At 43.8% G+C, this 26,742-nt stretch overlaps 1 protein-coding gene across 1 annotated transcript in view; it reads right to left on the bottom strand.

Moving 5' to 3' along the window:
• Positions 1-26,742, bottom strand: part of PRKCE (protein kinase C epsilon) — a 305,337-nt gene that overhangs the window by 97,517 nt on the left and 181,078 nt on the right. Inside the window, exon 3 of the mRNA XM_083605113.1 lies at positions 1,176-1,335. Within this exon, the coding sequence (XP_083461239.1) occupies positions 1,176-1,335 (160 nt within the window). The remainder of the gene's footprint in view (positions 1-1,175; positions 1,336-26,742) is intronic.

The following is a 26,742-nucleotide window of genomic DNA, read 5'->3' as shown; positions in this document are numbered from 1 at the left end:
AGAAAGAATGCAAAAAGTTTGGTTCTATATTATCAAATAGCTGCAGCAACCACAACAATAGTTACCTTCTTTTCGACGAAAAGAATGGATTTACAGTAATTGAAGCAACCCACATGCTATCATGCAACGCAACAAGCTAGCCCAAAGGTGGAGAACGGGATCTGGTGGGTGGGCTGGATCCGTACCTCCCTCCACCTGCACCCATAGGCCATTTTCAGTGGTAACTGGGGTCAATCACCTGTCAATTACCTGGCATAGAACTGATGCCAATTGCCCCAAAGTTTTTTGCTTTACCAAAAACTATTGAATGCAAAGGAAGATTTGTGTTCGTAGCAAGCCCTGCTTGAGGGCTTGATGTCAGTGCCAACCCCACCAGTGCTTCCTGTTGGCACCGATGGGTGCTTAATCCAAGCCTGCTTTAGCAGAGAACAGTTGCAATATGGAGTTCCCCAAACTGGGAACCCTGTAGCACAGCCAATCCCAGCATGCAAGCTCTAACTAGCATGTAAGCTTGGGACTTTCAGCAAGTAGGGACACAGGTGGCACTGTGGTCTAAACCACTGAGCCTCTTAAGCTTGCTGATCGTAAGGTCGACGGTTTGGATCCCCGTGACAGGGTGAGCTCCCATTGCTCTGTCCCAGCTCCTGCCAACCTAGCAGTTTGAAAGCACACCAGTGCAAGTAGATAAATAGGTACCATTGTGGTAGGAAGGTAAACAGCATTTCCGTGCGCTCTGCCTTCCATCACGATGTCCCGCTGCGCCAGTAGCAGTTTAGTCATGCTGGCCACATGACCTGGAAAGCGGTCTGTGGACGAACGCCGGCTCCCTTGGCCCGAAAGTGGAAATGAGCGCTGCACCCCATAGTCAAATTTGACTGGACTTAACCGTCCGGGTGTCCTTTACCTTTCAGCAAGCTCCACTTGGGACAGCTAATCAACTGACTGGCTTGATGAGGGCCAACCAGAAGTGCATTTTAAGGCTTCTAATCATTTCTGTATGCCTGCAGCTCTGCCTGCACCACACCTGATACCACATATGAAGCCAGGTGTAGGGCAGCGGGGTCTGGTTGGGGGGGTGGGAATCCTTGCAGGCCAAACAGGGACCCATTCTGGGCCTAATCGGTCTTCCCCTGAGCTAGCCGATGCCCAGTAATGACACCTCATAAAGTACTTACCATATAAAGTCTCGGCAGTGTGAACAATATGTTGGTTGTCTAAGGTAGGTGGCCATAAACTTGTGCCCGTTAACCTGGTGGACCCTGCGTCGCACTGCCCCCTGGCGCTTCCGGGGCCGCATCCGCTCTCTAAACACTCGTTCCTCATTGTCTTTGGGTGCTAGAGAGAACAAAAGAGAGAGGAAGGGAAAGAACATCTCAGATATCAAAGCTGGTGAGAGAATCAAGAGAATGCACACTTGCAGTTTGATTTCCACATTGCACTGTGGCTGCAAACAACCACAATTCTTTTTATTTCCCTCTGGAGACTTTTTTTTTTATAGTTAAACTTAAAAATCTTTACATGCATATTTCAGACTCCAAATTTGTTATACATTTCTCTTTAAACTTTGACTTCCTTCATTTCCTTCCATGCTGTTCTTAATCCCATCCCCTTTTAAATACTGCATTCTAATAAACATTTTACCTAAGACATTTTCTTCTATTTCATATATTACCAATCTTCTACCGCTGCTCATATTTCAAATCCTGCTTGCAATTTCATCCAATTATTCCCCGCCCCCCCAGATATTCCAAAAAAGTGCATGTATACTCTGTCATGTTGGGTTTCTTTTCTTTTTTTCTGTTAGTAGCCCATTAGCTTTAAAATCCATTCTTCTTTCGTTGGGTGTTTTCTTTCCAGTTCTGCGTCAAACCACCCCAAAGTTTTGCCTGGTTCATCATACTTGGCTGGCGTCATTTATTTTATTTATTAAATTTCTACACCGCTTTTCATACAAGGATCACAGGGCGGTTTACAATATCTGAGGGGACAACTGTCCCACCTCCCCAAAGTTTATCTCTGGCCCAAACCACGGATGCTTCTTGAATGCCTTGGTTATCTAGTTCCAGCAAGTGGCAAGATCACAGTCACTGGTGGGGGCGGGCGCCTCTGGTGTGCCACCCCCTCCTCAGACACTGTTGCGTGTCGAGGTCCCCAAGCCATTCCCCTAAATAAATCACAATTCACTCAGAATTTTAATTCAAGGTTTTTGGCATAATTTTGGCCACTTTATTAAAATACATAATGTGAGTGGTTGCTTAGGCATTGGTTCCGACTATCTGTCCCCACCCCGGGACAGAACTAACTTCCGGATTCCAGTGAAAGCCAGTAAGGGAAAACAATATTGGGGAGAAAATGGGCTGGGCACCATACCGTCACCCCTCCCCCATGCTACCAGGGCCTTGCCAGGGATAGACACAAATGTATGGCAAACCGCTGGATTCCTTTAACAGAATTCCCTTGCAGCAGCAGCATTGGAGGGGCAGGCACAGCCAACCCTTACCCCACCACCAACCAAATTTTAACCAATGCCTAACCAGAACCTTACAAGTTGTGGCAATTTGCTACGCAGTAGGCAAAAACCAAATGGCACCAGCCAATCTGCCAAATGGACAAAATTCCTACCAGGCCCCTGCCCCAACGGCAGACGACCCCATGACAGGCATAGTAATGTCAAACGCAACAGCCCTAAATTAGGGAGGGTGGGCGGGCGATCCGATGCACAAAGCAAAAGAGGCAGAAAAAGCTGTGTGCCAAGAATATATAACCTTCGGGCCAACCCTCTAAATGGTAACATCAAAGTCTCCCCAACAACCCAACTTGGCCCAATCACAGTCATGGCCATCCAAACGGTTCCACCCATTAACCCAGAGGGGGTGTCTTGTTAGACCCCACCGCAACACGTGCTCTCCATGAAGGAGAACACGCTTTGCTAAACCAGAAGGGGAGAAAGGTGTTTCTTACCCTAGTAGATCAAGCCTAGATTCCAGCTCTGCCCCACTGTTCACTTCCAGCAGCCCACAGAAATTGGCTGCTAGTAACTAAATCTTATTACGCCTCCTTTCTTAATGAAACTACAGGGTTTTTTCTAATGCAAATTGAAGCAGTTTGGAGTGTCAGCACACTGTCTGCATCAGATACAAATTGATTCTCAAGGCGAGGAAACGAGCGGTTCCATCGGCATATTTAATTTCAATTGCCAAACACTCAGCATATTTTCTCAAGGAGCAAGCAGGATGATATATACAAGGGCCAGCGATGATCCCATTTGTTTTCTTTCTTTTCGCACTGTTTCTCCTTCTGCCGTTTTCCCTGAAAACTGGGATGCTGTGGTCTCTTCCTTGTTCTTTAGCTATTGTGCTAAACCAAACGCTGCAGGGGGACTGCAACAGGCAGAGAGATCACACACACAACTTTTGGCTTCCAGCTGTGACGCCACCATCAAAGGGAAGCGACGCAGTCCGTGTGCTGAGGCTTCCAGCTGTGTTACATTGCACTGAGTGAGACACACTCAGTGTCCACCCACATCCTTTTTTGCTTGGGGGTGGGGGGTGGGGGGGAAAGGTTATGAACCAACCACTGTCAATATCAGGAAGACATCCAAGGGGACAAGACCAGAGGGTTCGTATCCTGATACACTCACTGGGTTGTGAAGCAACATCTGATAACGGTGACACGGACCTTAATGAATTCAACTTGCTGGGGCACTAATAGGGATTTATTATTATTTTTATTATTATTATACCATATGCTCCTGATATCTGATTTAGAAATCAGCAAAATAAATAAATAAGCAAACTATGATTCAATTGCCTGGAAACTCAATAAGGCTGCTCTCTTTGGCCTACAAGTGCACTGCTGTGGGGCCTAAAAAGATCTTGTTTTCTGCAGCTGTGTAGCATCAAGGGCTTATGGAAAAATACAAGGAGGACTTTAAGTTACCTAGCCACTGTACTGTTATTAAAAAAAATCAAATGTGTAGTTTAGTGTTTAAGTAATATTATTAATATTCATAATACTAATAGCCTCAACTCCACAGAGAGGGCCACTTATTCTATTATTATTATTATTATTATTATTATTATTATTATTATTATTATACCACTTTTCTTTATAAATTCAAAGGGCTTGCAAAATTACTAGAACATGTGAAAAACAATAAATACAACAATAAAGAGAAATTCATTTGGCGGCTCCTTAAGGCTAATTATGAATGAGCTTTTGATTACAAAGCTTTCCCAAGGAAATAACCAAGCACTTCAGAAATTACGTTGTATATATTAACTTACACTGTATACAACCCACTATGTATAAGATAATGAAAAAATTAAGTATCATATAATAAGAGCAGGCTAAGGGAAGGTAAAAAAGCAGAGAGATGATGATGATGATTACAGTTCATGAACATGACATGTTATAGCCTAGAGGCCACCAAAGCAGAAAGCTTGAATTCTTGATAGCTTGAATTCTGCATCTAAAGATGATGCCCCAAATTTCCACCCCAGACAGAAATTCACCATGGCCAATGTTACTGAAAGCTCCTGAGAGGTCCAGCAGGACCAGGGATAGATACTCCCGGGCGAAGGTCACCTACCAAGGTGATAAAATAATTCTCCACTTAAAACCAAGGCTGGAATCCAGATTGGACAGAGTCCAACTGCTAACGTCTTCTCCCTTATTTCGTCCTCAATATCCTGTACGTGCCTAATCCTGCAAAGGGCCAAGTCCATTTCTGCAAGCCTGCTCACATATCCCAAGCATGCTGATCCTAGCCCAGCCCAGCAGGATCCTTGCCCAGAATTGTTCCAGGCATGTCTCCCTGATACCAACACACACAAAAAACATGATTCTGACTCATCCAGCATTTGTTTCCATTACAGAGAAATTTACGGGCAATTGCTTTATACCAGACATTTGGCAGAACCCTTTCCTGCAAACATAATCCCTAAGGGATGGTTCATACAGTTAGCTTCTCCTACACATGAGTTGTCGGGGTCTTGCTCACCTATGCCCATGCTCACTATTGTAAGAGGGAAGTGTTTGGTCCCTCTTTTTGATGTTGTGCGAAGCTCAACATCAAAAAAACAAAGATCATGGCCACTGGGCCCATCACCTCCTGGCAAATAGAAGGGGAAGAAATGGAGGCAGTGAGAGATTACTTTCTTGGGCTCCGTGATCACTGCAGAAGGTGACAGCAGTCCCGAAATTAAAAGACGCCTGCTTCTTGGGAGGAAAGAAATGACAAACCTAGACAGCATCTTAAAAAGCAGAGACATCACCTTGCCAACAAAGGTCCGTATAGTTAAAGCTATGGTTTTCCAAGTAGTGATGTATGGAAGTGAGAGCTGGACCATAAAGAAGGCTGATCGCCAAAGAATTGATGCTTTTGAATTATGGGGCTGTAGGAGACTCTTGAGAGTCCCACGGACTGCAAGAAGATCAAACCTCTCCATTCTTAGGGAAATCAGCCCTGAGTGCTCGCTGGAAGCTTCAGTACTTTGGCCACCTCATGAGAAGAGAAAAGACCCTGATGTTGGGAAAGATGGAGGGCACAAGGAGAAGGGGACGACAGAGGACGAGATGGTTGGACAGTGTTCTCGAAGCTACCAGCATGAGTTTGATCAAACTGCGGGAGGCAGTGGAAGACAGGAGTGCCTGGCGTGCTCTGGTCCATGGGGTCACGAAGAGTCAGCCCCAGTAAATGACTAAACAAATTCTGCAACATGTCATTGGTTTAATAACAGCGCATCAGTGGCAGATTTACACTGGGCCATCCACACATCATTTTCCTTTATTCGTTGTTCTGCAACGCTTCCCCGATGTTACCGCCTTATTGCCGTCTGCAGGGACACTCTTGGACTGTAGCATAACGGGGGGAAACTACGCAAGACTCTTTCTTTTAAAAGTTTAAAAGCAAGAGATGAGTTTTACTTGGTGCGCTTGCTCTTGTCGGATTGAATGCATAAGACAGGCAGATAATACATATGTTACTGAAACATATTTACATGAATTTGTATGAGAGACTGACTAATATTTACAGACCGGCTTTGAGGCAAGCAGCAGCATAACACAGCGCACTTGCTGCTCTAACAGTTAAAACGCACGCAACAGCTGATAACTGGACCAAATGAAAACAAAAACTGTCTCAGGCATATAACATTACAGCACTAACCCTTTGCATAGTATTTTGGGTGCCCCCATTCCCACAGGGAGGTGGGAGTTGTAGTAATCTTTGTTCTTGCTTTTTTATTATGTATTTTGTGGTTTTCTAAAAATCTCGCATTCTTATGTTATGAACCACTCTGAGATCTATGGATGAAGGTCAGTATGCAAAATAAATAAATAAATAAATAAATAAATAAATAAATGATAGATGGATGGATGGATGGATGGATGGATAGATGATAAATAGATAGACAGATATAGATAGATAGATGATAGATAGATAGATAGATAGATAGATGATAGATAGACAGACAGATAGATGATAGATAGATAGACAGACAGACAGATAGATGATAGATAGATAGATGATAAACAGATAGATGATAGATGATAGATAGATGATAGATAGATAGATAGATGATAGATAGATAGATAGATGATAGAGATAGATGATAGATAGATAAATAAATAGATGATAGATAGATACAGATGATAGATAGATGATAGATAGATGATAGATGACAGATAGACAGATAGATAGATGATAAGATAATAGATGATAGAGATGATAGATAGATAGATGATAGATAGATGATAGATGATAGATAGATAGATAGATGATAGATGATAGATGATAGATGATAGATGATAGATAGATAGATATAGATAGATAGAAAAACTGCAGCCCACTTTGAAGTGCTAACTCAGTGCTAGAGCACACGAGGACTCCAAGTTCAGTTTCCAGCAACCCCTTGTTGGAAAATTAATCCCACCTTTTCCTCTTTGGAGCTCCAGCTGGAACACATGGTTCTCCCCATTTCATCCTCACAACAACACTGTGAGGTAGGTTAGGCTGACAGACAGTGACTGGTCCCAGGTCACTCTGTGTGGCTGAGCAAAAGGACTAAGAACCCTGGTCTCCCAGCTCTGAGTCCAACAGTCTAAGCATTCTGCCACACAAGCTCTTCTCCCACTGCCTGGGATCCCAGAGGGTTGCAGCTGGTCTTGGACAATATTGAGATAGATGGACCAGTGGCAGCTTCAAAATGTTCGCACAGAGATGAATTATGATCTCCTCCATCTGCGTTCCCAGGGTTTTTAAAAGTCAGCCTTTTATATTAAATAACCTCAGAAATGCACATTCATATATATATATATATTTTCTCCCAACTTCAGCTTCCTGGAACTCTAAAATAGTCCCTTTTAGCACAGCAAAATCAATCAAGTAATGAGAAATCATTACTTAACTTAATTTATTTTGCATGGCCAATGGAATTTAGGAAGAAATTTAGTGAGAAGGTTTGATCCAGCAGAGAAGTGCCAAAATGCATTAGCTGAAATCTAGATTAACTAGCTAAGCACAAATGAGGGGATTTAGAAGTTTAGCCAGCTAATTATCAGTTGCCGAAGCATGGGGGGGGGGGGGGAGAGAGCTTTGCTTGGAGATCGCAGATTAAATGTGCTGAATGTCCCCCCCCCCAAAAAAAAATATATTCATGTGTGCATGTTAAGCCAACGCTAGATATCTCAGGTAGTAAGAGAGGCTTTGACTGGTACATGTAAGTTTGCAAGACAAAAAGCAACCAGCAACCTTGGTCACATTTAATTACAGCCTTTCCAGTGTAAAGACATGAGTTTTCACCTTTCTGGCTTAATTTTAATAGAGAGGTTCATAAAGGACGGGGTCCATGAAAATGCCATACAAGCAGCTTTCTAGGGAACTACAACTCATTTCCACAGAGCCTAGGACTTGCCGATCAGAAGGCCTGCTGTTCAAATCCCCGCGACAGGGTGAGCTCCCGTTGCTCGGTTCCTGCTTCTGCCAACCTAGCAGTTCGAAAGCACATCAAAGTGCAAGTAGATAAATAGGTACCGCTCTGGCGGGAAGGTAAACGGCGTTTCCGTGTGCTGCTCTGGTTCGCCAGAAGCGGCTTAGTCATGCTGGCCACCCGATCCGGAAGCTGTACACTGGCTCCCTTGGCCAGTAAAGCGAGATGAGCGCCGCAACCCCAGAGTCGGTCACGACTGGACCTAATGGTCAGGGGTCCCTTTACCTTTACCTTTTAATAGTTCAAAGAATGGGAGAAATGAAAATATATCTCACATATGTAGGGAATTCATGTACATCTACATTTACACATAAGGAATGGTCCTGGCCAAACAAGCACTTTGAAGTTCAATTTGTACCAAAGGGGAGGGTGGATTTGATCTAAATCAAATTGATTTAAATCATGATTTAAAACACTAGTCAGTAAGACATGATTTAAATCATTTTTTTTACAGAAAGACTCATTCTTGCTGGAATAATCTTAATATTTACTACCAGATGAAGGTTTCGTTTTTGGAATAATAAATTTTCAGAGTAGTTTTTACAGTTATATCAAAAATTACTGATTTGGTTATACTATTAGAAATACAAAGACAGGTAATTATGAAATTATTGTTTCTAGTTGGACAACTTTTCTGCTATACTTTATTGGAAGGAGAAAAATAATCATTTCCTTAATAACAATTTAAACAATTTATTTAACATTACCAGAAAGCAGACTGGGAAACGGGATTATTAAATAGGTACTAATATTTAAATCCATCCATTCTTAAGGAAATCAGCCCTGAGTGCTCACTGGAAGGACAGATCGTGAAGCTGAGGCGCCAATACTTTGGCCACCTCATGAGAAGAGAAGACTCCCTGGAAAAGACCCTGATGTTGGGAAAGATGGAGAGCACAAGGAGAAGGGGACGACAGAGGATGAGATGGTTGGACAGTGTTCTCGAAGCTACAAACATGAGTTTGACCAAACTGTGGGAGACAGTGGAAGACAGGAGTGCCTGGTGTGCTCTGGTCCATGGGGTCACGAAGAGTCGGACACAACTAAACGACTAAACAACAACAACAATATTTCAATGCTAGAGTTGGAGAATATGAAATAGCTCTAACATGGTAAAAGTCTGTTAATGTTCCCCTCCAACAGTTCAGATCAGGCAGTTTTTCACACTTTTTTTTAAATAAAAAAAGTGTTGCTAAAAATGTGTTCCTAACTCTACTCATGCAAACGAATGAGCCCCATGGGCACACACACAAAAATTACGATTATTTATAGCGAACCATTCATACTGGAATCAAATCGTACAATTGTTACTTCAGGCCCACATAAGTGATTCATCTCCCTCCAGGTCAGCCATCAAAATTATTCTTGCACACCACTGGGGGTCACTCTAGCCTGGCAATTAAAACAGTATCAAATGTTTTTCTTTTTAATTATGAAGGTAAGGAGACCTTAAAAGCCAATTTCCCAACAGCATTCACCGAGGGTTGACTTTTGCACAAAGTATGTGAAAGCTCTGCGGAGGAATCAATCAAAGATACGTGGGAGAAAAGTTACTTTGAACCTTTCTTCAAGTAATAATATACTTTTCAAGAGCAGCATTTGTTTATTTACTGGATTTGTACGGCTGCTCATCAATGTATGTTCTCTAGGTGGCTCACAGAATACAGAGTAAGATAAAATAATTAAATGCTTAAAATGCAAAAAAAGCATTAAAAGTTCCTTTCTGGTAGAGGAAAAATAAAATATATATTGTAATGGTTTGTGCATCCATGGCTATTGCTAGAATATTTTTTAAAGAACTGTATGTGTGTATGTATATTTTTGGATATATAAACACCTTTCCACAAAGAAGCTAATATTATATTTCAACATTTTGTTACGGCAGATAGATTGTCACTGACTTCTGGCAAGTTGCCATCATTAGAAAGCTGAGATGCAATAGAAAATGATGGTGGCTGTACTCAGAGACAGTGATGTTTTTGAATACCAGTTTCTGCAAACCACAGGAAGGGAGAGTGTTCTTGTGACGGTTTCTCACAGGCATCTAGATGGCCCCCGTGAAAACTGGATGCTGGAACTACATAGATGGACCATTGGCCTGATCCAAGAGGCCTCTCTCATGTCACCTTTTTATGAAAGTTTTACTAACAGAAACAATTCACCAAAATGTTGCCTTGACTAGGTCCCATGGAAAGCAAAGGAATGAGATGAATTGCTGGGCCCTCTCCTCTGACAATGCACCTGAAGTTTGACCTAAATATACAGACCTCAACCATCACTGGATCTCAGAATACTGTGTTATTTACATATAAAAGGCGGCCTGATTCAGATGCAATGACAAAAGCCCATGAGCTGCACACCTTCCTCTTCCTCTATCCTTCGCGCACAAAACTTCTGACTGTGGTTTGCATCAAGCCATAGGTTCCTGTTTTGTCCAAATACTTTGTGCACACAATTGTTATCAAACTAGGATCAAAATGTGGTTTGATAAGCAATTATGATTTGTACAACAACAATTTTCATATTCATCTTCAGGTTTTTTTTGGGGGGTGGAATTATGAAGAAGCTCAAGCAGTGGACTTGAGCAAGAACACAGGAGGTACATATTTTCATCCATGAAATGCTGGAGGGGATACAACCACATTGTGCCATTGGAGTGTACATTAATAGCACGGCATTGTTGCAACGCATCCATGGGCATCAGTAGTGGACCACAATGTTTTGTCAGGGCCCACTGGTGATGCCTGCCATGAGCCCCTCCAAAGAGTGGTCCCAAATGGGGAGCTGTTTAAATTTCCCACAATGCCCTGGTGCAACACTACATGGAGGACATTGTGGGAAACCCCACATTTTGCAGTAGGGAGTGTGACTTGGGCCTGAGTTCATTACCCTTTAATTCACTGAGTTACTCCATTGGTTTCTAAAACACTAGTATGGCACACCCCATTAAACAAGGAACTTTTCTTCTTCTTTGTGTTTTCTATTCTGCGCTAGATCAGACAGCAAGACCATCATTTTCACTCAGAAGTAGCAGGCATTTAAAAAACCTGCACCCCTGCTTCCCAACTTATAATAACGTGGGCTTTTCAATAGATAAGATCGCAATATATGAATAGTTCAGCAGAAAACAATTAGAGCTAGCGACTAGTCAGAACAATAGAACAAAAACAATCCATTGGCATCCCATAGACCAGAGATGGGTAACGTGTGATTCTCCAGATGTAACTGGACAACCATTTTGACGGTCCCTGACTACTGACCATGCTGGCTGAGGCTGATGGGAGCTGGAAACCAACAATATATGGATCCCCCATCCCCGCCACTGGCCAAGCAACCACTTTATGCTGGGCAGGTGCATTTGAACTGAAAAGGTCTTAGTTAGTCCCTGGGAAAGCATCATCAAGGAAGTCTGACATGTCTCCTTAGACACAGGATTACACAGCCATGTTCTGCTCCTTGTAGTAAATAACGTGAGAAGTCAGGAGAATTCTTAACAACCCTTCTTTGATCCAGCAGTCTTTTCCTGTTTGTTCAGGTGCTACCTAGCTGATAAAAGGTGATAAGCATAGTAGGATTTAATCCTTTCTGGATTCCCTGGAGAGTCTTGAATTAGGGTGTATTATTTAGTATCCCTTCAATTTGCTCCTTAAAAATTTAGTAATAATAATAATAACAACAACAACAATAATAATAATTATAAACTTTGCACAGAGCCTGCAAACTATAAAGGACTGTGTCTGGTTGGCCGGAGCAGAAATACACCTAAGAAATTAAACCAATTAGAGAAACTTGTGGGGTGGTCAACCACTCCTGTCCTGTCCCTGAGGGGCCTACTTTGATGTTGAGTTGCGTCCCAGCCTGGTCTCCTCCTTTGTTGGACTACAGCTTGCACCTGCCCCAGCCAGCATGGCCAATGGTCAGTGCTGGCTGGGACTGATGGAAGTTGTAGTCCAACAAAATCTGAAGGGTACAGCCAGGTTGTGAAAGGCTGCTTTGCTTTTTGTGCCTGTTAAAAGTATAATTGGCCTGTGTGTCCTTTCTCTCAATCTTCATGCCAGCTGGGAATCATCATCAGCATCTACCTGATGCTGCCGATAAGGACTTAAGCTCACACGGTTGTCAGTAAGTTGTTTCCCCCCCCCCCCTTTTTCTTTTCTTACTGTGTGTTTAACTCTATACTTCACTTTCCACAACTCCCACCTGAAACCTTGAAAAAGAGTTATTTCTCCCAGGATCAATTTTGTCCTTTTATGGTTTGTCAAACATTGATTTCTGCCTTTGTTTTGCTCCTTGCCTTGGTTTCGAAAGCACTGCAGCTGTCACCAAAATAGACATGGCTGTTTTTGCCATACGGGAACAGCATCATCCGCAGATCACATTGCAACCAGATATATACCAGTGGGGAAATGAGGTCCACTCTGCAGTGTGCAGGTCTGGATCCATATCTCAGGGGGCTCCGAGGGCTGGAGTCAGACGCAGGTCGGCACAAAAAATGCAGAGTTCCATTGTTAATAAAGTTAACCACTTATTCAAGGAAATGGCATACAACTCAGCAACACTTCCCAGCAGGTCTTGCCCCTATGGAGCAATGGCCAGGACTGAAGGTCCCTGCCTTCAACCATTTCTAATGCTCTCCTGTCCCGGATGTTTCCCAAGCAGTCTCAAACTGCATCTGCCCACCTTTGGCCTCTGCTCTGCCCTCCTCCTTATCCTTATTATCCAGCACATTCTTGGAGACCAGCAAGGAGGGGAGCTTGTTGTAGCAGGAGAGGGAGACTCCCTGGATTCTTCAGCAGTCTCTCAGTCCCCCTCCTCTGCTTCAGCCTTGGAGTCTGAACTGCTCCCTGTCACAGGTTCCTCCTGCTCACTAAACCCTGTTGCCCCTTCAGCATCGAGTCCTTCCTCCCAATCCTCTCCCTCTGACTTCCCTTCGGTCTCCCACCACCAATTCCCCAGCTCTGATCCTTCCTCCTCTGGGGGGTTCCCCAGCTGGTGGCTCCCACCACTCCTCCTTCTCTGGCCAGTCCCTAGCATCTGAGCAGGCTGTCCTTTGGGAACCCTGACGCAGATCATACGGCCCTAGCACTAGCCACTCAGGGAGCCCTGTGGCGGTGGCATTGCTGTAGCCGCCAACCTCCTCCTCCTGTCGGCTTACCTGTGGCAGCAGTGCTTTAATGGACTGGGAACCATCAAGACAAGGGGGAAGGTATTCTGGAGTTGAGAATCCAACCATGCAGCTTGCTTCTGCAGCTACTATGAGCTGGCAAACAGAAGGCAGACATAAGTCACACCCTCCAACGTTTCTCCGATGAAAATAGGGACGTCCTATTCAACAACTACAACAACAACACTTCTTATTATTTATACCCCGCCCATCTGACTGGGTTGCCCCAGCCACTGTGGGAGCTTCCAACATATATAGACATAATAAAACATTAAACATTTTAAAACCCTTCCCTATACAGGGCTATACAACAGTGTAACAATCAGACCTTTTTCACAGGGAACTCTGGGGTTTGTAGTTCTGCGAGGGGAACAGGGGTCTCCTAGCTACTCTCAGCACCCTTAACAAACTACAGTACGTTTCTGAGCACAATTCAAAGTATTGCTGCTGACCTTTGAAGGCTTAAACGGCCTCGGCCCAGTATACCTAAAGGAGCGTCTCCACCCCCATCGCTCAACCCGGACGCTGAGGTCCTCCTCCGAGGGTCTTCTGGCAGTTCCCTCACTGCAAGAAGCGAAGTTGCATGGAACCAGGCAGAGGCCTTCTCAGTAGTGGCACCCGCCCTGTGGAATGCCCTCCCTACACAACTTTTAGAAGACATCTGAAGGCAGCCCTGTATCAGAAAGCTTTTAATGCTTGATGTTTTGCTGTAAGCCACCCAGAATGGCTGGGGAAACCCAACCAGATGGGCAGGGTATAAATAAAATTATTATTATTATTATTATTATTGCTCACAAAATTATTTGGGGGAAGCCATGACTATTTAAAGTGCAATTATAGTGCTTTAAATGCATGGTGTGGATGTGGCCTAATTCAACTATTGCTTGGCACATGGGTTTCTTCCTTCTTTTGCATGGCATCTGGTCACTCTTAGTACCATTCAGAACACTGGGAAGGCAGCAACTAGATCAGGCAGACCATAGTAATCCCCATCAACTGCAAAAACCTCTCCTTTCCTTCCGGTTTACAGCCCTTCACTTCAGTAAATTGCTACAAGTCATTGCAGCCAAAGGATCCTCCATTAACTAAGACTCGCTCCAGCATTTTGGCTGTTTAATGCAGAGGAATTTAAATGTACATGATGGTCAGTGTCAGAGGTGAACTCTGACTGTGAAGATAAACTTAATTTATTTTTAAGCGGAGCAAAAGGAATCAAGTATCAAAGGCTCTGTCTCAGAGCCACGTCGAAATCAATGAAGCTTTAAAAGCTCAGCCAAGCTCTTTGAGAAGACTAAACCACCAGCCCCAGCGGTTGAAGCCGAATTAAACAGGCTTTGGTGAATGTGAGTAAAAAAACTTCTGATCTCGTGGGCACTAAATGTTTAGTAATACAACGACAGAAGCTTAGCTGCTGCTGTTGTTGAACATGTGTTATGCTCCCTGCAGTGCTCAGCGCTGTTTGGCTCTATAAGGAGTCGGCAGCTGGCAGACCCTGGGCCAAATCTGCCTCCCACAAGCAGGTGCCATCTGGTATCCATCTGGCTGCCACCTCAAAGGCACAGGGGAAATGTAGGAATGGCAGCTGTGGGAAAGGGAATTGTTGACCATAGAATCTTAAGAGTTGGAAGGGACTGAAAGTGTCATCTACTCCAACTGTCAGTTAAAGCATCCCTGACAATGGCCATCCAGCCTCTGCTTAAAAATCTCCAGGTAAGGAGAGACCACCACTTCCCAAGGGGGTCTGTTCCACTGTCTTAACAGCTTTTATTGTCAGAAAGTTCTTCCTGATGTTTAGTCGGAATTTCCTTTCTTGCAACTTGTCGCCATTGGTTCGAGTCCTACCCTCCGTAGCAGGAGAAAACAAGCTTGCTCCATCTTCTAATAATAATTAAATCAAAGTTGTCCCTTATGCCACGTTTTAGACTTCACATACATTATCTCTTTATTTACTGGATAGCCTGAGAACATAAAAAAAGAGCTGTGCTGGATCAGACCAGAATGACTTCTAGAAATATGTCTGTTTATTTGTTTTGAATCCGTTTATGACTCACTTGTAGTAAAATATCCCAAAGCGGTTTCACAGTGAAACATCAACAATAAGGAAAATTATAAGCAATTCCGTATTTTATTTTTTTAAAAAAACCACACAATTCTATATATAAAAACAATTAAATGCAATAGCAATTTTAAATGAGGTATAAATACAGACTGAGAAATATCTCCTTAGCAACTTTTATTTTATCAGGAGACGTTTGGATAGCTCAGCCTCGAGGGGGGAAATACACAAACTCACAGCAACCGTTCCTCTCGAGTGTATGTGTATGTTTTCTTTTCTTTTGCAGGAGGGAGATGAGAAGCAGGAGGCGGCAGAACCCAGTCTTTAAGTCCTGGGTGTTGCCTAGCAGACTGTGTAAAGTCTAGTTGTTTAAGGGAGTTCCCCAGGGGGATGCTGGACTGCATTGCATTAAACATCCCGCTCTGGAATTATGTAAGAACCTTCCAGTGCCAAAAGTTTACATAGTTGATAAGCAGCACTTGGGGACCTGAGATGTGGAATTCGATGTGGTGGGTGTATGTGTTTTTAAAAAGTAAGCTGAAACGATTCCACTTAAAGAACAGTACTGAAGGAGCTTGGTGAGGGAGGGCAAACTTTGCAAACTGAATGCATACTTTCCAGCTGAATATATATCATATTTTTATGTTATGCAACCCCCAAGCTGTGCGTGGAGAGGGTTATTGGTTTTGTTTGCTACTGTGTTATGTATTTTTTTTGTGTTTTTATACATTGCAAACCTCCCTATTATCCTCAAATAAGAGCAGTATAGAAATTTAATTAATAAAAATCTAGATTCAGGTAGGTAGCTGTGTTGGTCTGACACAGTCGAAATACAGTGGAATCTCGGGTTAAGAACTTACCGTAATTTGTTCTGGAGGTCCGTTCTTAACCTGAAACTGTTCTTAACCTGAGGTACCACTTTAGCTAATGGGGCCACCCGCCGCTGCCACGTGATTTTTGTTCTCATCCTGAAGCAAAGTTCTTAACCCGAGGTACTATTTCTGGGTTAACGGAGTCTGTAACCTGAAGCATCTGTAACCCGAGGTACCACTGTATATATAAAAATAAAAAAATTGTCCAGTAGCACCTTAGAGACCAGCTAAGTTTGTTCTTGGTATAAGCTTTCATGTGCATGCACACTTCTTCAGATACACTAAACAGAAGTCACCAGACCCTGGTGGGAGGGTGGGGTGGGGTTTCTCTCAGGAGGGTAGCAGGAGATGGGCGATTGACTCAATGGATATGGTAAATCTGGTGATTTCTGTTTCAGTGTATCTGAAGAAGTGTGCATGCATCTAAGGTCTAAGGTGCTACTGGACAATTTTTTAAAAAAAAAATTATAATAAAAATAATGCTATTTTTAAAGGCATGAAATGGCAAACCACCTTACCACTGATTTCTGCCAATCATATATGCATAGAAGTTGGTGTTTCTTGCTAACACCACCACAGCTGTGGGGAGATAGTGCCCTTTATGGAGCAAGGGGAAGAAAGGGACATTGAAGTGTGGCAGCCACGGCCCTGTGGAACTCCTTGCCAATAGAAGTCCAGCAGTAATCATCCCTGTTTTCTTTTTAGACATCTTTTAAGAACTGCACTGTTCATTTGGAATGTGCATTTGTTCCGTACATCTCAGGGTGGTTTTTTTTTGTTTTTGTTTTTTACCAGCCAGTCTTCAATGATGTTTTCTCGTTGATGTCATTGTAGTATTAAGTATTTATGTTGTACATCGCCGCGTTGTTGTTTTAAATGTAAGCCCGATTTAGAAGTAATTAAATAATAAGTAAATAAACTGTTGCTCCCTGCTGAGGAAGGCATTCTGTCAAAGAGTAACTGAAGCTTGTGGGGTGTACAACCAAATTGTTTCCTGCAACTACTTTTGGGTTTCTGAGGGAAATACAGTACTGTTCTGTGGGAAATTATATGCTGAAGACTCAGAAGTTGCTAAAAGCTCAATTCTAACCCTGTCAGGAGTAAGTCCTACTCAATTCAAATTTCTCTCCCCACTTCGCTCCCCACGCATGTTGCATATCAGTTCCTGCTAATAGGGTCCAGCAGAGGTAATATAGACCACTTATTGCCCCGCCGGAAGGGAAATGAAGAGGGAATTTTGGTATAATTTGTCCTATGTCTACCTGCCTCCCTCGCCCTGCCAACATGACTGCGTGGGGGTCTTGGTATACCACAAGCTTAACATGAGTCCACCGTGTGATGCCTCAGCAAAAAAAACCTAATGCTATTCCTGGCTGCATCAACAGACGTACAGTGTCCAGATGAAGCGAAGTCATAGTACCACTCTATTCTGCCTTGCTCGCACCACACCTGCAATACTGTGTCCAATTCTGGGCACCCCAATTTAAGAAGGATGTTGACAAGCTGGAACGTGAGCAGAGGAGGGCAACCAAGATGATCAAGGGTCTGGAAACCAAGCCTTACGAGGAATGGTTGAGGGAACTGGGTTTGTTTAGCCTGTAAAAGAGGAGACTGAGAGGAGATACGACAGCCATCTGCTGCCATTTCCAAATGAAAAACGACAACACACTCACTATTACGACACTCATGTTACTTCTACATTTTGTACAATCACTTTCAGCTATGCTTCCCATGTAGCACAACGACTTAATGCTGGGAAGAACTGGAAAAGTTAAAACTATGGGTAAGAAACATTTCTTCATGGGGAGGAACTGCATTGTTGGAACTGGCCAAAGATGACAACCATAAACTCACACGCACCCTTAGGCAATTCTTGCGCACCTAAATAGCATAGCCCTCCACCCTCAGTCTGCACTGGATTGTGGGTACCCAAGTAGAACAATTCCAAGTTGGAATCTACTGCTGGGGATGAAAAGTCAGCCACTGGTTCCTGACTACGCTCTAAAGCAGTGATGGCCAAACTTGGCCCTCTAGCTGTTTTGGGACTACAATTCCCATCATCCTTGACCACTGGTCCTGTTAGCTAGGGGTGATGGGAGTTGTACTCCCAAAACAGCTGTACGGCCATCACTGCTCTAAAGGAAGCCAATGCAAATATTTAAGCAGGCAGACTAGGAAACTCACAGGTCATTGCGATAAAATAGGAATCTTACTGTCACTGCTTTCTGTGGTCTCCTTTCTTGTGCATAAAGTGTTTTTGCTGCAGCTGATGCATATTCAGTTAGTACTTTAGGCTCCTGTCCCACTGAAACTTCAACATAACTCAATAAAAAGAAAAGCAAATATAACTGGACCTCCTATCCAAGAGCAGAAGCTATTCTATTTTTAATCTTTCATGAGTAAAATGACTAAACAACCATAACCGGTGCTGCCTAAGCATCCATCACAAATACCTAGTTACAGATGGGGTGCCTACTTCCATCCCATAATGTTGGTAATTCCACCCCACACAGAGATGTGGAAACTTGCAATAATCCATAAACCTCAGGGTGGGGAGAAAGTAGTGTTATAGCCCACCTTGAACCACCAAGAGAGGATGGCATAAAATTCTAAAAAGCAAGAGCAAAGGTCATCTTTCATAGGAAATCAGCAAAAAGAGACCTTAGTGAAAGGCGTGCTATATAAAATCTTCCTGGGTAGAAAAAAAAGTGTATAAACTTTCCATGAACTGCAAACATGTGCTATTCACCAACATGTGGTTCCTGCAAAATTCCAGCCCTATAGACAAAAATGGATATACATACATTCTCTCTTTCTCTTCATGGGATCATCTTTTTTTCAAAAAGCATGAACCACATGAGAGGGAAAAAGGCCAAACATTATTCCTCGGCTCTAACCAGTAGTTTGAAGAGATGACAGAGCTTATATTAAATATCAGCTTCTGGAGGCAGAAGAATGTTATGTGGTTGACTTTAAAACCATGACAGTACTGTAGGTTTATAATAGGACCACAATTCTGATGTTTTACACAGCCACTGAAACACCAAAGAAACCCCATAATTGACAAACCATTGCAAAAAAATAAATAAATCCTCTGTTCTTACGATACCTTTATAAAACAAGAAAAACCAAACAGTTCAGCTCATGTCCTGTTTCCAAGTTTCCCTATTTTCCAGGGACAGTCCCAGATTTACAGAAGCCGTCCTGGTTTCTGATTTGATCCTGGAATGTCCCGTTTCTCCTTAGGACGCTGCAACTTTCATCAGAGAAATGTTGGAGGGTATGGAACAGGGTGTCCCTACTTCCACTGGAGAAATGTTGGAGGGTATGTCCATCAGCTAAGCTTATATAACTTTATTGTTGAACCTTCCAGTGTTGAACTGTGGAATTCACGCCCACTGACGCCAACCACTTTGGATGGTTTTAGAAATTCACGGAGAAGTCTATCAAAGGCTACTAGCGACAAGGGCTATGTTCAACCTCCACTGTGAGGGGAAGTACGTCTCTGAACACCAGTTTTACTTGGTATTCCCACATGCATCTGCTTGGCCACTCTGAGCACAGGATGATGGCCTACATGGGCCTTTGGCCCGATCAAGCAGGGCTTCCTTATGTTCTTAAACTGGACAACAAAGTATCACCAACAAGGGCCAGCCCTACCATAAAACAGAGTGAGGCAGCTACTTCAGGTGGCAGATGCTGGGGGAAAGGGACATCCCAGCACCCCCATGGACCCATAAGTAGCCTGCCTTGCATTCTGTAAGCTAGACACCACAGTCACATTGTCAGTCTTGAAGGAAGGTTCTACCGCAAGTCTACTCAGATGCTGTGTGCGCAATGGAAGGCAGCCATCTTGCCCTTTCCCTCAGTCAGCCAAAGGGCTTGGGGCTGCCCTGTCATCAAAATCAGATAGTTTTTGTTTAAAAATAATGTGACCAGGTGGGACCAGGATGCCGAGTCAGGAATGGTCAAAAGTTGGCCTACTTTAATCTGTCGGTGGCACTTGCACTCAAGTCTTTATTAATATTTTAAAGTACTTTTAACATTTCATGTGGTTTTTATTGCTGCTGCTGTGTTTTTGGAAACGACCCTGGTTCTGGGTATTTAATCATTTTTGCCGCTCCGACACATTTGGATCTCGTTGTCACGTCCAAGATTACACCAGGGGGTTGTGTAATGTCTTGGAGAGGGTGGAGTGGAGTGGAGTTATGGACCCAGTATAATATATTTATGGGGAGGGTTGCTAGCGTATCTCAGTCACCAGAGGTTCTAGACTGAGGGAAGTATGGCATTGAGGGATTGTCAGGCCAGGAGAAGAGAAGACTGCAGGCTCTTCTGGAAGATTCCTCAGTTATCAAAACCAGGGTTGGGGTGGGCATTTCGTTTAAACTAGTTCTCCCATCTAGCGGTGCTGTTAATGAACACAATAAAGAACTATCACCCACCATTTAAACTTGGATAAATAGGGCTGACCATTCCCTCTGATTACAACTAGACATGTCAGTTGCAAAGGAGCTCCTTGACTGATCCTGGCATTAGCTAGTAAGATATTTGTCTGCAGCATTTATTATACTTTCTGTTATTTGATGTCTGCATTGCCAAGGCACCACAAAGCCCGCCAGGAGTCCCTGCCTCAACTTGTGCAGCTGCAGGAAGATGCTGCATTGCCTCTCACAGGGACCAAATCCCTCTGAGGCACCCATTTCACCTCAGAAGTTAGGATTCTTCTGGAATCCAGTGCACATCCTTATGTATTACACCTACTTTGCAAGATCCGAACTAGCCACCTATATGGTACCAAGCTCAAATTAAGATGCTTGTGTGATTTATGAAGCCCTGAATAGTATATGAAGAAATTAATAATAAAAATATTTAAAAGGGGGGCTAAATGGCTCAGGCTGTTAGAGCATATTTCCCTATATTAGCGGACCTGGGCCTGAGATCTATGAGGTAGCCTTCTGTTTGTCCTGCTAGGACAGATGGCTTGCTGTGAGATGCTATGGGGTAGTAGGGCCTTCTCTGCAGTGGCACCCTGACTGTCAAATTCTTTCCATCTTCAAGCCAGGATAGTCTACTTTATTAGGCTTCTGATGTCAAGTCAAAACACATCTGTTGCCCAGACACTGGGTGGAATTGTTTAGACTGCCCAAGTCCTAGGAGCAGAGTTTTCTTTTTCTGAGGGTACTCAAGTGTATGCAGTACTGGCACCTCTTTTTTCCCTAGAAGAAAAGCACTGTCCAGGAGTAGATTGTGCCTGCAGTCTATTCTGTATTCTTGCCTTTCACATGAAGGACAGTTTGGAAGTTCAGTCAAATGAATGAGTAACTCTGGGCTGTATGAGGTCACTAGGTACAGCCATTACTTTGTCTTCCCACAATGCCCCAGAGCGATGCTACACTGGGAACATTGTGGGGAAAGTACTGTGCTGAAAAACAAGATTAGGGCTGGGCGGTACCTGGTTTTCAACATCATGCTATATCACCAGATAAACATCGTGATATACCGATCTATCACGATGTCTGAAATAAGGATGCAACTCTGTTGTCAGGCTTCAGGGAATCGGCTACCTCCCCCCGTGGCAGTAGATAAGCAGAACCAAGGAAAATGAGTCTTCTTACCAGTTAGAAACTTTAATAATCACAGCAAGAGAACAAAGAACATATCTCCTAGAAATGGCTTCACTCCCACTTAAGGACCACCCCCTCGTCCCTATTAATTTACGTCACTCCTACATTTTGTAATCTGAGCTTGGAGCCTCTGTTTTTTCTGTTCTGACACTTTCTGTGCTCTTCGGGACTTTGGGGAGGGAGTGGGGTGGATACTATCCAGAGACTGTGGATCTGTTAACTCTATCTCATCTAGTGTTTCTTCTGCTAGCTGTTCCCCATCCAGTATTTCCCAGCTTCTGCCTTCTGAACTATGCCCCTCTGCAAACCACTGTTCCAAATCTATACTGTCCTCCTGCTTCTGGGCAGATTCAGGATCAGGAGGAGGGGAAGGGGGTGGCTCCCACCATTCTTCCTCAGTGCAGCCCTCCTCAGCACAGTCCCTGACATATGTAGAGGCGAACAGTAGGGCTGGTTTTCAACATCGTGATATATCACCCGCTAAACATCACAATACAGTGGTACCTCGGGTTAAGAACTTAATTCATTCTGGAGGTCCGCTCTTAACCTGAAACTGTTCTTAACCTTAAGCACCACTTTAGCTAATGGGGCCTCCCGCTGCTGCCACACCGCCGGAGCATGATTTCTGTTCTCATCCTGAAGCAAAGTTCTTAACCCAAGGTATTATTTCTGGGTTAGCGGAGTCTGTAACCTGAAGCGAATGTAACCCGAAGTATGTAACCTGAGGTACCACTGTATACAGATGGATCATAATGTCTGAAATAAGGATAGATCTATGTAGAGGCATTGGCTGGCTTCACCGTTTTCCCCACATTGTAATGTTTTTTTGCAAATCACACACACATACACACACCATGATTGCAATATATTGCCAGGTCAAAAATTATGAAAACAATATCAGGATATGGACTTAAAACCGGTTTTGGAAGACAGCATTAAGGGTCCTAGCTCAGAGGTAGAGCATCTGTTTTGTAAGCAGAAGGTCACAGGTTTGATCCCTGGCACCTCCGATTAGGGCTGGGAGAAACCCCTGCCTGAAACTCAGAAGATCCACAGCCAGTGAGCGAGCTAGATGGACCAATGGTCTGTCTCGGTATAAGACAGCTTCCAATGTTCCTGGCAACAGTGTGCCCTGCCAAGGCCCTGGAGGAAGGATGCCACATGTTGAGGCTGGCCTTGCCACCAGGAAACAAAAGGCAGAATGTAAATATTATAATAAGCAAGACAATAACATTAATAAACGCCCTGAAACACAAAGAGCTGGCTGCGCCTGCTGAAAAGTGGCGTTTTCGAGTGGTGAGCTAGGATGACATACAGCACACTCTTATTTGAAGCTTTCATACATTCATTAGCACGCACAGATGAAAGATAAACGAAAGGCAGCCTGTTGATTATATTTTATTTGCAGCAAGCAACTTGCGGAGCGCATGCAAAGCCATAATGGAATAGATCAAAATAAAATTCGAGCTTGCCATAGGGAACCGGAGCCAACGTGTTTGCGAACGTCCCATATTTAAATTAATATTGTAAGAGGAACAAAGAAAGAGGTCTCAATCTAAACACCATAAAGTAATACAGCCGCTAAATGTGCTGCTAAGCAACAGAGGTCCAGGCAGGATTAGTTAGCATCAGTTCTGCTATTAGAAAGCTATTTCCGTTGGAAACCAAGAGGAAAGAAAGCAATCACCATTTCTTATCCTTCGTGCCGCTCAGACAAAAGAAATCAAACTGAACTGTCAAACATGTCCAGCTCAGGCAAAGAGGCTGCCTGAAACCCTTAAATGGCTTCATAAAGCAAAATAAAGAGAAAGGAAATGACAGGGTCATGGTGCTCTAGATACTATTGCTATACAATAATATCTGGATTAGTCACTGTCACTGGATTAGTCACATTATTATTATTATTATTATTATTATTATTATTAAGTGTGATATTTTATTTCAGGCTGAAATACAGCAATTGCCTTCTTGGACCATGTCATGGAAGCAACCATAGAGGAATGGTGGCCCCAATCTAGACAGAGCCACATGCAACAGAAGGCAGCCCAAGATGGCATTTGACGGACACGTTTTCCCATCTGAATTGCAATGCAACTGGAAACTCAACTTGATTTTGTAGTGTGATACCGGTCGCCTTGTACCTGAATGAACAGAGCAATGCAAATATGTGTTGGGAGGATGGTGCTCATTCCCCATCTAGCACGGGGTTCATGATCAAGAAAGGGTTCAGAGAAAGCCTGCTTGATTGAAACGAGGAAATACCAGCCTGCAGATTGCAATTCAGATTTGCCACCAGAAGCTGTTTTTTAGACAGAATATAAACATAATAAAGACTGGAAGACTCAGCTAGAGACCTGAGAACGATGGCTGTTTAGCGCTGGAACTTTTTCTCCCTACAAACTATCCAAAATCCATGTTAATTCATCTGTGTCAACTGATTCTGCCAATAGGCCTTGGAGCACCTCCACATACTCATATAAAGCATCAAATTCATGTTTTCTTTCTCAAACGTGCACAGCCTATAAGATATGCACCTGTCGCATGCATTTTTACATACTGCACTCATAAAACACTTCAGGTGTGCCTCTAAAAAAAAAAAGGAAAAAGGATGGTATATTAATGGGGAAAGCAGTCCCTGAGTGGGAACGTGCAAAACAATGTAATTATCCCAACCTAATGTCACCCTGCTCCCTGTTCTTTCTTTTCATGCTATGGGTTCTTTCCCCGCTTCCACGGTCACCATCATTATGTTCAAAAGCAAAGGTTCTGCCACCACCGACTCCCCGTGTCAGCTATATGATTTTCCACTTAACATTTTCCCCAGTGTTTTCATTAAAGCACAATTAGTGCGGCTCTTTCTGCTTAACACCAACAGCAGCACCTTTCCATTTATATAACCCCTTATCATAGGAGAGCATCTTAGCAATTGCGCCAGCATCACAGCTAACGTCAGCACCATTCTCAGAATAGCATTTATTAGCTAAATGAATGCTGGGGAGCCAGCGATTGGAATACACATTGCTGTGTTTATGTAATCCATACTAACAGAGTGGCTATTGCTTCTCCGGGTGTCGTGTGAGGAAGCAGGGATGCTCCAGATTAGGCTCAATATTTGCTTTTCGCAGAATCATGGGGCTGGAAAACACACTGCCCAGTCCAACCTTGTAGAGTTGGAAGGGAGCCTGAGGATCATCTAGTCCAACCCCTTGCAATGCAGCAATCTCAGCTGAAGCATTCGTGACAGATGGCCACCCAACCTCTGCTTAAAAACCTCCAAGGAAGGAGAGTCCACCATCTCCAGTGTGGTGTAGTGGTTAAGAGCGGTAGTCTCGTAATCTGGTGAACCGGGTTCGATTCCCCGCTCCTCCACATGCAGCTGCTGGGTGACCTTGGGCCAGTCGCACTTCTCTGAAGTCTCTCAGCCCCACTCACCTCACAGAGTGTTTGTTGTGGGGGAGGAAGGGAGAGGAGAACGTTAGCCGCTTTGAGACTCCTTCAGGTAGTGATAAAGCGGGATATCAAATCCAAACTCTTCTTCTATGATTCTATGATTCTATGATTCTCTCGAGGGAGACTGTTCCACTGAAGAAGAAGGGTATCCTTGCAGCAATGCCCTCACATCCACAAGCACAGTTGAGAACACAGGGGAGCACAAGCAGAGCCCAGCAACAACATAGGTGCTTAGAAACCCAGGACACTGAGGCAAGTCACTGATCCATCTAGCTCAGTATTGTCTGCACTTTCTGGAAGCAGCTCTCCAGAGTTTAAAGCACGGGATAATAATAATAAATTTTTATTTATACCCTGCCCTTCCCGGTTCAGAAACCGGGCTCAGGGCTGCTAACAACAAATTTAAAACACTTAATTGTAATACAACACAGAAGCAGCATCAAATACAGCATAAAAACATGAATAACAATAAAATTCAAAGTTAAAAAATCAATTTGAGGGAAATCCATCCAAGAAGCATTAGATAGTCACCAGGGCAGGCTGGCTGAATTAGTTCTACTTGGGCCAGCGAGGAGGCCAGGGGAGAATTAGCTGTGGGGTCTCAGAGCGGGTAATCTTCATAAAAGGGGAGGGAAGAAAAGGGAAATAAAGGATCAGGCTGCATTCAGATTAAAGGCCAGGCGGAATAGCTCTGTCTTACAGGCCTGATGGAAGGAGGTTAAATCCTGAAGGGCCCTAGTCTCCTGGGACAGAGCATTCCACCAGGTCAGAGCCATCACTGAAAAGGCCCTGGCACTGGTGGAGGATAGTCTGACTTCCTTAGGGCCCGGGACCTCTAAATTATGGTTATTCATGGACCTTAAGGCCCTCTGCAGGGCATACCAGCAGAATGCCCAGCTCTACCAGGAGATGCTGGGGATGGAACCTGGGACCTTCTCCACGCAAAGCAGATGTTCTACCACCGAGTTATGACCCTTGCAGAAGCAAATGATCCAAGGTACAACAGGGCCACAGCCAGTTTGGCCTAAACTTCAGTTCAGATCTGGAAAGTGTGCTCGTCAGGTCAGGATCCCCTATATCAATGCCTGCAGCTGACCAGGAGAAGGCAGAAGACCCGATTCCTGAGATTCTCAGCAGGCCTGGGTAATCCAGAGGCCTCATACAGCCCGCAACGTGCAGGAGATGATGTTACACTTCAGTACGGACTTCTGCACCTGAAATGCATATCTATTACTGCATCATTCTATTGTCTGCAGTGGCCAAGCATATGCCACAAGTGCAATAGCCCTCTCTTGCTATGGTGCCCCAGCAACTTGTATTCAGAAGCACGTTGCCTCTGTGGTAGCACACAGGCATCAAGGCTAGTGCCTTGATCCTCCATAAATTTGGGGTCGCCTTTTAAAGCCATCCAAGTTGGTGGCTGCCCTACATCTCATGGAATGAATTCCTTCGGCTACCTATGTGAGAAACTGCTTCCTTTCATTTCACTTAATCACAACCATTTGGCTTCATTGGAGGACTCAAAGCTCTAGTGTTATGAGAGAAGATAGACAGGGATTATGGGCATTGTAATCCATTTTCT

The sequence above is a fragment of the Podarcis filfolensis genome (assembly GCF_964270895.1).
Source record: "Podarcis filfolensis genome assembly, chromosome: 3".
Lineage (NCBI taxonomy): Eukaryota > Metazoa > Chordata > Lepidosauria > Squamata > Lacertidae > Podarcis > Podarcis filfolensis.
This window is presented reverse-complemented; position numbering and strand designations above follow the sequence as displayed.